Raw genomic sequence first — 17,531 nt, forward strand, 5'->3', positions numbered from 1 at the left:
CAAAACCAAACACAGAGAGACAGATTGTGCAGGTTTAACAGGAGCAAAAGCTGTGCAAACCTGAGTAAATCTGGACCCTAGTCTCATGCTAAAATTGACTGTAAATTCACCTTTAAAGTTGGTTTTTAAAAAAAATTCCCCGGGGGAGCATGCCCCCGGACCCCCCTAGGGGGTCGGTATCTTGTCACCTTTTTTACCCCTGATGAGTTTGCACCCCTGAATAAATCATATTTGAAAGGTACAGTTAGAGGAAATAAATGGTAGAAATGAAATCCAGCTATGGGCTAGTCTTGTGTGGTGGCACCTCTGCAGTTTGGTCTTTTGCTATATTATAATAATAATAACTTTATAGCACCTTTAAAAACACAAGTTTACAAAGTGCTTCACAAAACAACTTAAAAGAGACAAGTCACAGATGTTTTTGTTGTGCACAGGACATTTCTGGGTGAAGAGTCTGTATTTTCTCTCCAGCCAGTGACAAAGCTCAGGTGTAGCTGCGTGCAGCAGAGTAGGAGAGCTACTGTACTAGCCCTGTTAGCTCTGTCCCGGATGCTAACCGCTACCGCTAACTAGCGGTTAGCACGCGCGGCTACCACCGCTTCCCAGCTCACTACAACCAGATCCACTACCACGGCCCTCCTCCTAGTTACAGCCGCTGTCGGCCGAGTATTGACCCGCCGCTTCACTCGGACTGTTTACTTTTCTTGGCGGCTCTGACTACGGCTGCTGCTGCTGCTGCTGCCTGTTACCTGTCAGGGGCAGGAGGCTGCGCAGTGCGCACGGGCGGCTTCCGCGGTGGTGCATTCAGGTTGCCTCGGAAAATGAAATGATCGATTTAACCATGGAATTTACCGATGTAGAAGGCTAGAAGAGATGCATCGCAAATTCAACCATAAATTATGTCCGATGTAGCCTGAATCTACCGGTGCAGTCGCATCGCATACATTTATATCGGACCACCAATATGAATCGGTGAATCTCCACATCCCTAGTTCCCATGCGTTGAGTGCCAAAAACGAAATTTTTCGTTTTTTGCTTTTTTTTTAATTTATGAAAATAGACACTTTAATACACATTATATGTAAATTTGGGGACTCTACGACAAGGAGAACTGAAATAGATGACGATCAAAGTCACATGACAGCTCATGAACTGGAAGTTTTTTATCATAACTCAGCTTCTGCAAACGGAGTTCTGCATGTGGATGCAGCGCAGCTGCTCTGCTCTCACCTGCGCTGCTGCTCCAGCTGCTCGAGCTGCTCGGAGCAGAAACAGGAAGCTCTCAGCCGACTGTCCCGCCTGGTCTTCATCTGGAGCAACACCGTGTCCTCCCCAAAGTCCTCCCGCGGTAAAATCTGATGATCTCTCAGTCAAAGCAGACCGGCATCACCGACCCGTACCACAGAAGGACCGCGACCACCGGCGGGACCGGTGTTCGTGAGCCGCTGTGGCCGACAGACCCTCACGTTCCGCGGCGAGAGGCTGTGACACGGCACGGTGCGTCTGTGTTATTGTTGTTTAGTGGCGCCCCCCCTGCCCCCGATGGTGGTTTTGTGAATAGAACTTATACGAGCCCTTTGATCCAGAAATGCGAGTGTCAGAAGAGTGACAGACACAAACAGAGCACCTTTCATAAAAGACGCTCTATCTCCTTTCTAGAAAAAAAGGAGGGATTTTGGTGAAACCCAGCCATGTTTAGCTTGAGTTTTCTCAGGAATGGACGTAGAAACAAATGGTTTGTGGTAATTTGAAGCATAAAGTTAACCCTTTCAATTGAGCTACAGTATGTGTTGGTGGCAATAATATAGAATACACTATGGCTCTACATAAAAAGTCAAAAATGGTCTAAATTGCCGGTACACTTGACTAAAACTTTGGAAAGGAGCGTGGCACTCAATGAGTTAAGTTTTAATATTTTTTCATGCGAGAAAGTTACTGTTTAGATCCCCAATGTGCGGTTAGTTTATCCAAACGACGGCTGTTTAGAAGTTTGCCCCGATGTTTTTCGGAGAAGTGAAGCTCCAGGTCCGAGCAGCGACCGCGACATCATAGAGGCAGCAGCCCGGCTCCTGACGTGCTCCGCCGGCCAGCCTACGAGCCTCGCCCCGGTGGAACACAAGAGCAGCACTGCCTTGGGGTCTGTACGCACAGAAAACACCACATTCACATCAATAAATAAATGTTTTACAATGAACCAGGCCGATCTGAGAGCTGGCAAGATTCTCCGGTGAACGGTTAAATGCTGTTAACGGGACGAGAGCAGTCAAAACGGCGGTTTAAAGCTAGCTACAGCGAGGGTAGGTTCACTTCCTGTTTACAAAGTAAAAGCACCAATTCTATCGTAATGGCTTTCCTTATGATAAAAGGCAACGGGTGTTTTATTTTGTGAAAATAACCGGAAGTGCGTTGCTCACTACGGCTAGCTTTAGTGACGCCGACTTCGTTGAAACAAAATTGTAAACGGCTGGTATTTTGTCAGATTTTCAACACGTTGGGGATCTAAACGACTACTTTCTCGCCTGAAAATGTTTCAAATGTTGCTAAAGTTATATATTTACAGAGTTTAGAGCGTTGCTCGGCGCCGTGTAAATGACGTCACGGCGGCACTAATGATACTCGGTTGTAATGGAAACACAACCGAGCCGAGCCGAGCCGTATCGAGCCGAGCCGTGCTAGTGGAAATGCGCCATAAGTTGATAATGACTGTGAAGTGCATAGTTCCAGTACTTTCTCATAACCTCTTTAGCAGCTGGAAAAAGTCAAGATAAATAAGCAAGGAGAGAGAGGTTTCCAATGATTCAGTCTGAAAAAAACTCAGGTGTAATACAAGCTTTGTTTGGTGGCAAACCACCATTTACACATCTGGAATGACTTGCAGCCAGCCTCTCATAATTAAGTTGTAAACTGAATGCTGATTCCAGCACAGTCACAACAATTTCAGGCAAACAAATATAGGAATTGTCTGGCAGTCCTGTCTGACTCTAGGTGAAAAAAAGCTGATGTGCACAGTTTTTTGAGCTATTTATGAGGTGGTATTTTTTTAATCACTACATCATCTGATTATTTAGTGTTTTCCCCATGATACCATATTATTATTTCTTTTACAAACTGCTGTTTCAGACTTTTCAGGACAAAAAGCCCCAAGTCATCGTTTCGACTGCCACAAGAAGTAAAAACACCCCAGGAAATTCCAGAGTAATACAATAGAGCTGTGCTTTGACTGGCATTGACCCGCTCTGGCAGCATTGTAACCCCTTCATGTCAACAACGACACATCTGGATTGTCTCCAATTGTGGTAAATTACAGCTGTCTGCATAGTTGTGACCTATAGCATACAGTGACGTCAGAGAGATGTTGTGAATGAGGCTGAACTGGCCCTACATTCCTCCTCTTTCCCTTTTGTGAGCGGCTGGGTGTTTATTTTCGACCATATCTTCGTCCTCACTCGGATGACTTTCTTAATGCCAAGCACTGTTGTTCCTTCCTATTACTGCAGCTTATCAGAATGAGACAAACATTTTCCGCAAGGCTTCATTTCCCTCATTTTGGACGCAAGCGAGTTGGTTCGTATCTAAAACCTCCATCTGCTTCTCTAATCGGTTCTTCATTTTCTGATGAGGATCCTGAATTACCTAGGTTCTTGGTGTGTAATAGCACTGGAGTCAGAAAGCCATCTGCTAATGATATTGGCAGTGGAAGTGGAGGGCAAGGGCAAAAAGACCTATTTAAGGTTTCTTTTTTTTTCTTTTTTCTTGGATTGGTAAAGTGAGTGATAATGTGCAGGAGATGGGGTTGTAGATAAGTGCATACCAAGCCGCCATCAATTGTCTGCTTTCTGTCAGTAGGGAGGAAAGGAGTTTTATGTATTTCGTGTGACTCTCAGTAAATTACTATGTGAACTGTGGTCGAGGGTTTTAATAAATCCTTGCTCCTATGCAGAATGCACAAAGAGGGGTCATACTTTAGAAATTGCCTCATTCAAGACACATCTCCCAGTGGTCATTTGACAGAATATAAGCTCTATTTCACAATAAGTGTTTGACAAGTGCGTAGATGAGTTATCTTTCTTTTTGCTCACTAATTATAAAAAGATTTTTTTTTAAAGAAAGAAAGGTATCTACAATTACAATTTTTCCACACTGGGGATTCATTATTTCTAGGGTAGAGTGGTTCTTCTCCCCCAAGGCTGCCAATTTGACATACAGTAGATAATATCATTGTTATGTGTATGGGACCAACTGAAAAACACTGCATCCTGTTTTCTACAATTAAGAGGAACAAGTTTATGCAAATATTTATTTGCAGAACACTATAGTAACTCAACTTTTTTGACGCATCAATTCCCCTTTACTCTCTGCTGGCATCACATTGGTTACGCTTCTGTTGTCATTATGGTCAGGTTTAGGCAACATATCCTTTCTCTCACAAGTTTAGAATTAGACATTATGTATAGGAAAGGCAGGACATGGAACAAGTTGATGCTGTAATCATCCTAATTACATTATATCCATCTGACATACAATATTACATAATGTTAAAGTGACACTGAACAATTGGTTGTAGACTATGTGGTTGTTATGCTAACAAAGTTGGCCATAGTTAAATTGTGAGGCAGGTACAACAGAACACTATCAGACTAGATTGACAAAATGTGGAAAAAACCCCCGCAAATTACTAACTTAACTAATACTTCTAAACACATTAGTTGTAGAAGTTTGAATTTGAATTTATAAGCTCCCAAAACATAAACAATGTCTCTTTGTAACTTTGCGTGATGCTACATTAGATGCAGTATTATCATTAACAGCTATTTATTTGCATCAAGAGCCTTTGGCACTTCACTTCCTCTTTAGGACATCCTGGACACTACAGTGACGCAGTATTTAAAAGTGATTAGATGAAGCACTACATGAGAGCTCTTGGAGATGAACTGAACAAAGAATGATCCTCATCTCAAAATGTTTCTGCTAGACTGATGAGTATACAGCTGTTAGGCCACGTCGCAATAGAAACTTTAGCTCTCTTAATGATGAAACAAAGTTTTGCAGTTGAGTGTGTCATTTCTATTGTATCACTTAATTTCATTTGTGTAATTGCTGTAGCTCTGCTGTGATGAGTTACTCATTCTTAAGCAATTTTATAGTTTGAACAAACTGATTACCATTGTAGCGACATAGCGCTAAGCAGGAAATCAGTGTGGCATGGTTGGAAAATGTTGAGAACTGAGTCTGACCTACACAACGTTAGGTTAACAAGCTTGTCTGTCATTTAGCACATCACACAGCATGCCAACACAACGTTGTCAGGTTATGATCCAGAGCCAGACAGAGTTAGTTGCCATGTAAGCCATATAGTGCGTGCTCTCCTCATCACTTGTGCCTCTTGACTCAGCCTCTTTGTACGCTACACACCTGCACTCTGAATGTTCTCTCCTCCAGACAAGGCTATCATTTCCCCCAACACATAGTGAGCGGTTTGTCTCAGCCCATAAATGTTCCTCTGTGCCCATTTATGTATAAGTCGGTGATGAAGACAGGATGATTTCACAGAGCAGTTTATGCCATTATGTCTGCTGTGTTTAGCTTTAGGCTACACTACGCTCTGATGTTCCAGCATGGAAATATTGCACGGCAGAATCATTTTGACTGCCCCTGCTTTTGAAAACGTTAGTGTGCCAAGGAGTGAGGTTTACAGTCACCATAGGCCCCATGAACACATCTGAGTTGTGAGGGAGCAGGATAGCGGGGGATGTGAGGTACATTTTCCTGTAGTACTGTCATGGTTACAACTCAGCCAATTTTAAAACCATGATGACACCACGGGCCCCTAGCATGGTGTAGGTGGTATCTACAGCCTGTTGTGATTCTTGTAAGTAAAATAAAAAAAATAAAAAAGGAACAAGTTGGAGATAAGTAGTGGGCAGTTTGGAGTTAGGCCTACTCATCAGGAACGAATGGATTTGTCAAAGAATGCTGACTGAGGTCTGAACTCTTCTCTCCATCCACCCTGACTCAGTCCAGTGGAATGCATAGGTAATGGGGGGAAATCATGAATGTTTTCATTATACTGCATCTGCTTCAGGGATGCTTGGAAAGACATCACTTATGTGTTTCAGTCTACCCTCCCAGAAAAACCTTCCTGCATTACAGTCTCATTGTATAGTAATGTATATGCTCAAGACCTCGCTGCAGTTGCACCAGCTGATTATTTCCACTTCAATAGGAAAGGAAAAAAAGGGGTTAGAATATAGGGTAGATGTATTTGAAAAAGCTTCCCACTTAGTGTTGCTGAAGTAGAGAGGATTGTTGCACAGAGAGGATTTAGCTGCCCAGTTTCGTCAAAGGCTCCTCTGTATATGCGCTGGCCAAGAGTTGTTAGTATGCACTGCAGGGCGCTTTTTGAAAAAATCTTCCTTGCTGCTGTGTACTAAAAATAAAAAAAATAAAATAATTTCCCTATCTTCACTGGCAATGACCATGATAACTGCTATGTCTTGTCTGAATACATTTTTGCTGTGCCTCTGCTGTTATTTGCTCTTAAATTATGCATTGTTTGTAGCTGTGTGATAAACAAACCTTAGGATCTGGAATCCCAGTTGCTGTGTGTTACAAAAAAGCCATTCTCGCTGCACGCAAATCCTTACTGTGGTGTCTCATCTAAGATGTATTCTTGTGGCCACAGCGAGCCGTAGTTATGACGAGGTAGATAGGTAGCTGCCCAGTAAGAAGGGATTCAGCCCCCCCGTGTTTGCGGTGTAGTACAAAAACATTTTCAGTCCAGGAGTAGTAGAAGTGAATGGGACATATGAGTTCTGCAACAGCAGTAAGGGAGATTGGCTTTGTTTTGCTCGCAACAGAATTTTCAAGGGACTTTGTGTTTAGACATAACAAGATATAGCGGTGGGAAATGAAAAGGGTAAAATAAATTGTCCAAGTACGTGGAAAATCACAACACTGTCTGAGGAAATTTACCACAAATATGTCCTCTCAGATGACATCACATCCTGTAGCCTCACATTGACAATTCACAGTGCATTGCTGCTACATCGTGGTATTTCAGTTCAACCACACCTAGGGTCACTTCAGAGCAGTTTGACTCATTTTGGCTAGTGCTCATGATGAGGGGAATGGTCACGGTGAGCTAATCTCCCTCTCAGATCACTGGGATTTGAAGGTCCCTGTTTTCTCCATTAGATGGGGAGTAAATGCCCTCACCCCTGTGACCTGTGGAATGCAGAGAGAGAGAGAAACCAGGTTCTCTGCAACTAGGATTCAGATAGTTTGAATTTCCATAAACCAGAATTCACATACTGCTTCACTCAGAGTGAATATGAATCTCAGTGCATTTGCAATTTGACCATCACTCTTGGAGCAGGGCTCAGTGGCAGACATTATTCATTTCTGCACACATACACCAGTCAACATTTTCATGCCGTTACAATCAGCTGATCTAGATTAAATGATTTGTAATGGATGGTCATGTGACTTTGATCGATGCCTAATCAATAAAAGCATACCTGGGAAAAGAATGTGGATGATTTTGTTCTCGTGTACAACTTCAAGAAAATTGCCTGTTAGTGGGAAGCGGTTGCAATGACACAGGTTGTTAGGCTCTGTCTGTTTGCTGTGATCTTTTATTAGTGTCGGTGTGAGTCCTGGCAAACCTTGGCGCGCCCTTGCCAAGGTCTTAAGATGAGTCAGGGGGGAACACTAACCCATTCTCCAAAGGGAATATTAATGAATTTCTGTAGCCCACACTGCACTTGTGTCATCTATATTTCAGGAGCTCAGCAGCCAGAGCGGTCTGTTCGGCTTTACCCCTCCTGCTCCGTGAACCAACCCCCCCCCCCCCAAAAAAAAAAGACTGCAGACTGTAGATCCATATCTGGGTCAGGCCTAAATATTAATTCCTCTTTTGTCAATGCCCTCCATTTTACCCTGCAAGCAACCCGTGTTGAAGTGCAGCTGGTGGAAATATGGCAACCCCACCCCACCCCCTCCAAATGTGTGAACTTCCTTTGGAAAGTCTGCACTAAGCACTTTCTTGTGCATGGTCTTTTTTTTTTTTCACCTTCAGTTTGTTAATTGTGATCACTTTATACATAGCATTGGAAACTGCGCGTACATGCGCACAGTGAAGTGGGTTACAAGTAAATAATTTAAATGGTGACCCCATGCATACATGCTGCCTGGGAATGGCAGAGTTTGTCACCGTGTCTGTGTTTGTGTGGATATGCTTCATATGAGCCCTTTCACTGGCCTGGTGATTGATAACAAAGGCAGGAAGAGCACAGGTCAGACTTTGCATCCTGGTCAGAGAGAGTGGAACAGAACCGAGGTGCCGCATCCTCAGTCTTCAGGCTACGGTGTCTGACCTACGTGTCTACATGCTGACGAGGAGGTCAAGTTTGATGCAAATCACATGTTGTGCTTTTGGACAATGTAAGGAAATGTTGCAGCAAAAGTTCACATGCACAACTACTTTTTTGGTCATATAATCTGGAATGTTATTGACTCATATATAAGGACCATGTATTGTTATTAAAGGGATAGTTCACCCAAAATTCAAATTTCGACTAAGGGCTGGGAGAAGTTTCAGAGTCCTCCGTGCTTTCTCTGAGTTACAGGGGGGCTCCGTGCAGCACTGCATGTCCATATGACGGTTGCGAATGGAGCTCACTTTTCTTCGTCCAAAAAGACACTCCAAATACCTCCATAGTGCTCGTCTGTAATGTCCCTCTTGTATTGAAGCCCCAACATGAGAAATTAAATAAGTTGTTTTAAGCTTGTTTGTAGCGGAAGCTCCCAGTCTTGCTCTGCCGGAATCTTGCGCGATTTGCGGAGCTGTGAACTGGGTGTCAATGCAAATCGCGCGAGATTTGGACGGACTAGGAAGAGCAGTGCTGGGAGCTTCCGCTACAAACACTGGGACTCAAAACCCACCTGTCCAAAACTGCATTTTCCCTATGATATCATTTTAACCAGATTTTTTTTAATCATCATTTTTTTACTCTCTATTGTTCTTATTGTTTGTGTTCCGCTGTTTTTAACCAATGTACGGTGTCCTTGAACATCCAGAAAGGTACCTATAAATAAAATGTATCATTATTATTATTATTATTAGGCTAAGAAGGCAGAGGGATAACTCCATGTAAGACATAGCAGAGAGAGAGAGATAAGTGACAGGGCGTCATACAAACCACTGTGTCTATTTTAATGCCCCATTGATAGCCTGCTGATCATTATGAGCCTGTTTTCATTAAAAATACATAATCAGTAGATCATAATTAATGCTAATTCTATATCACCTGTGGTTAGTACTCTGGTGTCTGCAGCTGAGAGATGGGCTGTGTGTGCTGTGTAGTGTAGTCCCACCTAATTGAGTGCACTGGCCACTGAAATAAAACAACGGGTGACCTAAACCTAACCAATTCTACATAGCAAAGAGATTGAGTTACATACTGCCTCTTATTAAAATTCTGTTACATTCTGGGCTTGAAATAGGCACAGGTTAAACTATTGTGGATCCAGATGGAAAAACGGTCCATCTCGGGGCATCCAGGTCATTTACCTGGTGAAGGGCATGCCATTTAGTGCTTAATTCTTGCCGTGGTGGCCCGGGTTAGAGTCTGGCATGTGGCCCTTTGCTGCACGTCATAAACGCAACCCTCAATTCTATGACTGGCACGAAGAAAAAAAGCCTAAAAAGAAGTACTGTAACCTGAAAACGAAAGCTGCTCTGTCTCTACTAACTTACTTTCTCTCTGAATGATAATTCCTATACAATCACAGCTCAGCTTTAATTTGTTGTTGGTTATTTTGTGAGTAGCCTGACTCCAACTAGGTCTTGATCCAGTCTTGTTTGTGTTTTCTCTCTGTCACATCGGTTGAACACTGAAATGATTTGTCTATTGTTACAGAGACGTGGCTTATGAATAATGGTGTGAATCAGCACAGTGCTCCCATTAATATGACATCTCAGAAGGAGAAAAAAAATGTGTCTTTTCAAAGATGGAGGTGAGATGATTGGGAGGACAGAAGGCCTAGGGGAAGATGAGGTTGCTTTTTCCAAGATCTGACAACAAGCTCATTGAGTTGTCTGACTGAGAGGCCTCTCAAGATACCAAGTCACAGTGTCTGGTTCCTTCGGTTCCCAGCTCAAGATGACAGTAGATTGTATCAGTACAATCAGACATCTGCTCGTCTGTATTTAACTGCTCGTCTGTATTTAACTGCACATAGCAGGCAGTGAGGTGAGTATGTGGCTGGATGTTCTGTTACAGCGGTTGCTGATTGTTGACTTATCTAGCAGGATTCCCAAAGGGTGGAGTCCAGATAACAGTGAGTTAAAACTACAGACAGAACTGTGTCAGTGGGGAAGCCTGCAGAAAGTGATGAGCTTTGACTCCTGCTGCATTAGGAGCAAAGATTTTTTTCTGCTTTGTTGATCGTGAAGGGTTAGGATACTTCTTATGACGTGATATCACATTTTCTGTCATTGACTTACAGCTATTGACCATTGCAATGAAAGGCAAAATGCCAGAGCCAGTCTCCGAAGGATTAAACGCTCATTAAACAGCCATCAATGGCTGTTTAACGATCATTTTAATGCCGTGTACCATTAGAGTCAAACTAGGGATGACCCGTATTGAAGTATTTTGCCAATTTCCAATCATTTTTATGGGAATGTCAACTGAAGCTGTAAATATTGCAATTGATATGATTATGATATTTGCATTTTGCACCGTTTGAGCTAACCTACTTTACAAGTTATAAGAAATATGTTGTAGAAATTACAACATATAAAATCTGTTTCCTTTTTTTTTAGAAATTAAAAGTAAAAGTAAACCAGAAGTTCAACTAACATACATGTTTAAGTGAATTAGACAGAATGATACCATAGTGAAACATGTGTTTATGTGAAAACATGAACACACAAGATATTCAACATTTATTGCATCTCCATCATGAAGTGATTTAAAAGCTGAATTGTCCTCTATGACCAAGGATAAACAAAATATCACTTTGTGGTTGCAATGTGTATATACTCATCCTCATATCCATGTGATACAGCCCATTTATGGCCATGCAAGTCAAGACAGGACAGGCCAACATTTACAGCACACTGTAGGAAGATATGTCCGACAGAGATGAAAGATATTGTGAAGTCAGGCGAAAGCAATTGAGCCTGAGCTTTCACCCTCCGAGGGCAGGGCCTTTACAGAGCAGATAGATGACCAGTGACGTCTATCTTCTATTGAGGGAGTTTAGGAATGCATTAAAATAGGGCATCAAGTGCTAAATGCCTTCTTGTAGCGGAGAATGATAGCTTCATTACTACTGATCAGCCACAATGACCTTTTGATGGCGAACTTTATAAAGTTCTAGGTTTCATGAGCAGGCAATTTAGCACTTTAATGGGAAGGGTGGGGGTTAGGATTCAAGATTTGTTGGAGCAAAGCCTAGAGCCTTTGGCGCAGCAAGTTACTGTCACAGTGAAAGCTGTTAAGTAACAACTGCCATCTGTCCCTTCAGTTGTCCGCACACCTCTACTCTCTATGCATGGGGTTTATTTACTGTAGGCACTGATCTGTTTCCGCATTTGTCGTTCACAGCTTGTGTCAGAGAGCGTTTGAGTGCGAGGAAGTGTTTGCGTGCATGTGTGTGCGCATGTGTGTGTGAGAGTGTGAGAGAGACACAAAGAAGAATCCAGCGATGGCTACCAGTAAAGGAAAAAACCAGAGCTCTCTGGCACTGCACAAGGTGATAATGGTGGGCAGCGGAGGCGTGGGAAAGTCAGCCCTCACCCTGCAGTTCATGTATGATGAGGTGAGTGCACACGGTCCCTATAAACAACTTAAATTATAAACCACTCCATGATGTCCACAGCAGATCAGGGAGCAAGGCTTTCAACATTTAGCATCAGCCCTGCTGTTCTTTGTCTGACCAGTTCACTTCTAATATAGATATCACTCACTGGATAAATAAGCGTGCTATCGTAGGCTAGACTAAGTAAAAACTTTCTGTAGAGGCTTCCAATTTAATGGCCTCCTTTCAGTGGTTCACCAACAAAGAGCTTTTAATGTGAGGCAGTCACAAGAAATGTTCAGTATGAAATGGTTCAGAAAACACTGAAACCACTATTTGTTACATGAAAGTGAGAACATGATCGTGAGACCAAAAGTGGCTCTTACATCACAGAGATACTCAAAAGGTTGACAACATAGGGACTGTTATAAAAAAGGACACTTTTCTCAAGTCAATTGCTTCCTGGACCACAGTGATTTACTACGACAGGAGCACTCAACACAAGTGAGGGCAGACACAGTCACAATTTAGCCCTGCTGCCCGGCGGCATATCAATAGCATTTTCAATCATCTGTCTAATTATGTGGATGAGGCCAAGGCTCCACCATAGATACTTATGGGTTGTTAGTAGTAGTAGTAGTAGTAGTAGTCCCTAGTAGTCGAAAAGCACAGTGGTATTATTTTGTTATTATTTTCATGAATGAGTTAGCTTCTACACAATAACTTAGTAGTCAGTGAGTACTGTATGCATTTACTGTTCATACCTTATACTTCACCCAAAATTGATAATTCACCAATTTTCTACTGACCATCATGCCAAGGAAGGGAGAACTTTCAGAGTTATCAAAACGCTTTTGCAGGGGTGGGTCTGTCTGGCAACGGATTTTCATATAATGGCGGCGGATTGTGCTCACTTTTGAATCATCCAAAAACACACACTATGAAACATCCAAATACCTCCATACTGCTCGTCCTACTACTGACCCAAATGTCCTGAAGCCACGACATGAAAAAGTTGTTCGGAAAAAAATAATTTGATCTCTGTTTTTAGCCCTGTTGTAGTAGCAGCTCCCAGTGGCTCTGTTGATGTTTGTGCACATGCGTGAGATTTGCTGCGAGATGTTCGTTGGTCGTTGTAAACCATTGGATGTACAGTATGATGTAAACACGGAAGGATCTCGCTGCAAATCTTGCACATCTCGCGCAGCCACTGGGAGCTACTACTACAACAAGGCTAAAAACAGTATGGAGGTATTTGGATGTTTCATAGTGTGTGTTCTTGGATGACTCTATCCGCCGCCATTATATGAAAATCCGTTACCAGCCGGACCCCCCCTGGAACTCCAAAAGCGCTTTGATAAACCCTTCCTTGGCATGACGGTGATTAGAAAATTGGTGAATTATCGATTTTGGGTGAAGGATCCCTTTAAGGTTGTTTTTATGTATGAAAATGCAACTGGTAGAATTGTGTTTGGGCTTCTGAATATCTAAAGAAATTACATCTCATCCCCAGTTTGTGGAGGACTACGAGCCCACCAAGGCAGACAGCTACAGGAAGAAGGTGGTTCTGGATGGGGAGGAGGTCCAGATTGACATCCTGGACACAGCGGGCCAGGAGGACTACGCTGCCATCAGGGACAACTATTTTCGCAGCGGGGAGGGCTTCCTACTGGTCTTCTCCATCACAGAGCACGAGTCTTTCACCGCCACCGCTGAGTTCAGGTACTGATGCAAACAAGCAGATTCAAGCACCTATCTCAGCTTCACTCCATGCCCATCGAGAAGAGGATGATGAGTTTTAGACTGCTGTATTGGTGCAGCATAATAATCACTTAACATACAGTGAAGTGTTTACCACCGCTGATATGATGGATGCCATTCTAATTAATTTGTTACCTGTTGTGGTATGTAGCCATAGTGGGTATACGACCCAAAGCAGCAACTTAAAAAGAGGCATGTCCCTTTTAATTTTTTTTTTCTTTTGCCTGCATTCTGTCTGCCAGTACCAGATTGTAAATTAGTAATGCAAATCCAGGTAAGAGGGTTGTTGATGAGCTCTGCATTCGGAAAATAGACCATGCACCTCAGCTTTGCTTTAATGATGCTCCTATAGTGTGTTATGCAATATTTGTAAAGAGAGGATGTCAGTGTGGGTCTGTTGTGGCAGGAAGGTTTTGATAGGATTTAGACAGCTTCGCTTCATCCCCAGCATGAACAAAATACCGAAGCTCAAATGCAAATTGAGGCAACAGCACTGTAGAGTCATGCACACCTCCAAAATTGAACTAGAAGTGAGGAAGCAAAGCGGCTGCGGCTGCATCTACCTGAAAGTGGAAAAAATCAAAGAAAGCTCACTTATTTACATAAGTAAAACTGGCAAACGCACTAAAAATACACATTCTGTTGTGTGCCGGCAGAGAGCAGATTTTGCGAGTGAAGGCAGAAGAAGACAAGATCCCTCTCCTGGTAGTAGGGAACAAGTCAGACCTGGAGGAGCGTCGGCAGGTGTCCGTGGATGAGGCCCGGGGGAAAGCTGAAGAGTGGGGCGTCCAGTATGTAGAGACGTCAGCCAAGACCAGAGCCAACGTCGACAAGGTGCATCTACACAGGAAATATGTTTGAATGATGACCTATTAACTCATTGAGTGCCGCGCTCCTTTCCAAAGTTTTAGTCAAGTGTACCGGCAAATTAGACCATATTTGACTTTTTATTTTAGAGCCATAGTGTATTCTATATTATTGCCACCAACACATACTGTAGCTCATTTGAAAGGTTTAACTTTATCCTTCAAATGGCCACAAACCGTTTGTTTCTACGTGCCTCCGTTCCTGAGAAAAGTCAAGCTAAACATGGCTGGGTTTCACCAAAATCCCTCCTTTTTTTCTAGAAAAGGAGATAGAGCGTCTTTTATGAAAGGTGCGCTGTTTGTGTCTGTCGCTCTTCAGACACTCGCATTTCTGGATCAAAGGGCTCGTATAAGATAAATATACACAACAATTGTTGTTCTATTCACAAAACCACCATCGGGGGCGGGGGGGGCGCCACTAAACAGCAATAACACAGACGCACCGTGCCGTGTCACAGCCTCTCGCCGCGGAACGTGAGGCTCTGCCGGCCACAGCGGCTCGCGAACACCGGTCCCGCCGGTGGTCGCGGTCCGTCTGTGGTACGGGTCGGTGGTGCCGGTCTGCTTTGGTCCAGAGACCATCAGATTTTACCGCGGGAGGACTTTGGGGAGGACACGGTGTTGCTCCAGATGAAGACCGGGCTGGTTCAGCTCCCAGCTGCTGCAGCCTCGCGGGTGAGAGCGGAGCAGCAGCGGAGCAGCTGCTGCATCCACATGCAGAACTCCGTTTGCAGAAGCTGAGTTATGATAAAAACTTCCAGATCATGAGCTGTCATGTGACTTTGATCGTCATCTATTTCAGTTCTCCTCGTCGTAGAGTCCCCAAATTTACATATAATGTGTATTAAAGTGTCTATTTTCATAATTTAAAAAAAAAGCAAAAAACGAAAAATTTCGTTTTTGGCACTCAACGCATGGGAACGAAAAACGAGAAATTACGTGGTTGGCACTCAATGAGTTAAACATCACCTTGTATATATCACTGTAATAATCAATGTACTTTAAAATTTTGGATTTTTATCACTTCTTTGTCAGATTTGTATGTCATGACAGCTATGAAGTCTAAACTCTACCAATGTCTCCTTCTTCCTTGCCAGGTATTCTTTGATCTGATGCGAGAAGTACGAGGCAAGAAAATGTCAGAAAACAAAGACAAAAATGGAAAAGGAAAGAACAAGAAGAACAAGAAGAGTTTCAGAGAGAGATGCTGTTTACTTTGAACTCCTCATGGACCATAACACCCTACAATACAACTGCGAGGTTGGGGGAACAAAGCAGAGAGTCCTTGCCATTGTCATTCAAATGAAATTTAATCTTTTTTAATAGCTGGTTATAGTTTTAATGTCTAGAACAGTCCCAACCACTTTTTTTTGTTGCCATTTTTAATTGATGAAATCTGAGTAACTGTTGCATTGGAAGATAACCACTGTTGTGACTGTGACTGCAGAGCTTGATGGCTCATAGTAAGCCGATGACCAAACTGCCACTGACACTAACTCTGCTGCTCAAGACAGTCTCCACTGTTTAACTCAGCGATTATACTGCCTTTGACTTTGGTTCAGTGTGTTTTACACTAGAATTGTTGAGTCTTTGTCGAGTAAACGGTGTGCTTTATTTCTTTACCTGCTCATAATCTTAACCCGCATATTTCTGTCTTTGTATAGACCCTTTGAGTCTATGACCATCATTGTACAAGAACTCTAATGCTGCTGTCTTACATATTTGTAATCATTAATGATGACAGTGTCCTGTCTGTAGATGTTGGCCTCGTACATTCATCTGTTCAGCCTTGTGTTCATTTTTTTGCATGTTTTGATATGGCCGTTGAAACCGGAAGTTTCAACTATTTTCATTTTCGATGACGCTTTACCATTCTTTTTTGTAGTTCATCCAGTTATTTGCTATTTTCTGATGTTAGAAGAATCATACAGTGCAATCAAAAGAGTTGTTGCCAAACAGGGTTCTTTTTTTCCTAGTACCAGGCCTTACATGATTACTACAATTCAATCATGAGATGCCTAGAATTTTTTCAGGAGGACTATTGCAAAGTGAAATCTTTCATAACCCAGAGTCATATGTAGGAGAAAAAATCCTGGTGGGTATTTTAATGTGTGCTTGGTATTTTGAGGCTGTGAAAAAAAAAGGCTGTGATGTTGCTGTTGTTGTAAGTAAATGAGCAATTATTGAGATGGGAGAGAAGACCTGGTTTTCTTCATGTTGCTTTACCATGTTCGTGCAATCTGGCCTTTTCCAACTCTCTTTACTGTGCACATTACTTCCTGTTTTACATGAAGTTTGGAGCCTTTGCTGGTCCCATGCTGTAAGACAGGTGTTGACAATCCAGGAGGCCGCCGTGCTTCTGGTCCACGATGCCATTCTAAGCAGTCGCTGCTCATCGATCTGAACAATTCTGATGCTCTCTTTCTTTTTATTCCTGGGTCCTTTGAACAATATGCACTACATTGCCAATACCTAAGAAGTGGACTTCATGCTGACTGGTGTCACGCTGGAGATTTTGAAACAAATTGTGCCAACAAAATTACAACAACAAAAAAAAGAAAAGAAAAAATTACACTATGTTTGTGGATGTACTGTGTGTGTGTTTATTATCGGAGTGCGTGTGTGTGCATTTAGCAGAAAAGCCCACCACTTCTCTGTGTCTGTGTGAGTGAAGCTTTGATGAGGGTGCCAACTTCTTAACTGTTGTTTAATCAAGTGCTACAGTGAACAAGATGTTTCTACCACTGCCTAAACCATTCTTTGTAACATGTCCTTCTTTTTTTTTCTTTTACCTCCTACTACTGTGAGTATGCTTTTATCTCTCCAAAGTGAGAGTGTTGCTCAATAAATGCTTTGTTCTTTTTAAATATGGGCCATTATTATGTCTGTAAAACTGTCCAAGGTTCACACGCCACTCACAGGTGCCACCCAGATCCAATTTTTATATTTAATTAAACCACAGAAGCAGACATATTACAATTGGTACAAAACAGTTAGAAACCCTCTCAGTAAGTAAGTCAAAGATAATTGGCTCCTTCCATATGACTTAGTGCTACATATTGCCATCCAATGGCTGGTGGAGGTATCGGAGCTGCT

The 17,531-nt window shown here is 42.6% G+C and overlaps 1 protein-coding gene across 1 annotated transcript in view; it reads left to right on the forward strand.

Moving 5' to 3' along the window:
* LOC146964773 (ras-related protein Ral-B) overlaps positions 1-17,302 on the forward strand; it is a 24,376-nt gene extending 7,074 nt beyond the window's left edge. Inside the window, exons 2-5 of the mRNA XM_085764378.1 lie at positions 11,616-11,829; positions 13,322-13,530; positions 14,226-14,403; positions 15,533-17,302. Of these exons, the coding sequence (XP_085620504.1) occupies positions 11,716-11,829; positions 13,322-13,530; positions 14,226-14,403; positions 15,533-15,655 (624 nt within the window). The 5' untranslated portion in view covers positions 11,616-11,715 and the 3' untranslated portion in view covers positions 15,656-17,302. The remainder of the gene's footprint in view (positions 1-11,615; positions 11,830-13,321; positions 13,531-14,225; positions 14,404-15,532) is intronic.
* The last annotated feature ends 229 nt before the right edge of the window (positions 17,303-17,531 follow it).

This window comes from Trachurus japonicus, chromosome 21, assembly GCF_045865225.1.
Source record: "Trachurus japonicus isolate A0001 chromosome 21, Traja_1.0".
NCBI classification, from domain to species: domain Eukaryota; kingdom Metazoa; phylum Chordata; class Actinopteri; order Carangiformes; family Carangidae; genus Trachurus; species Trachurus japonicus.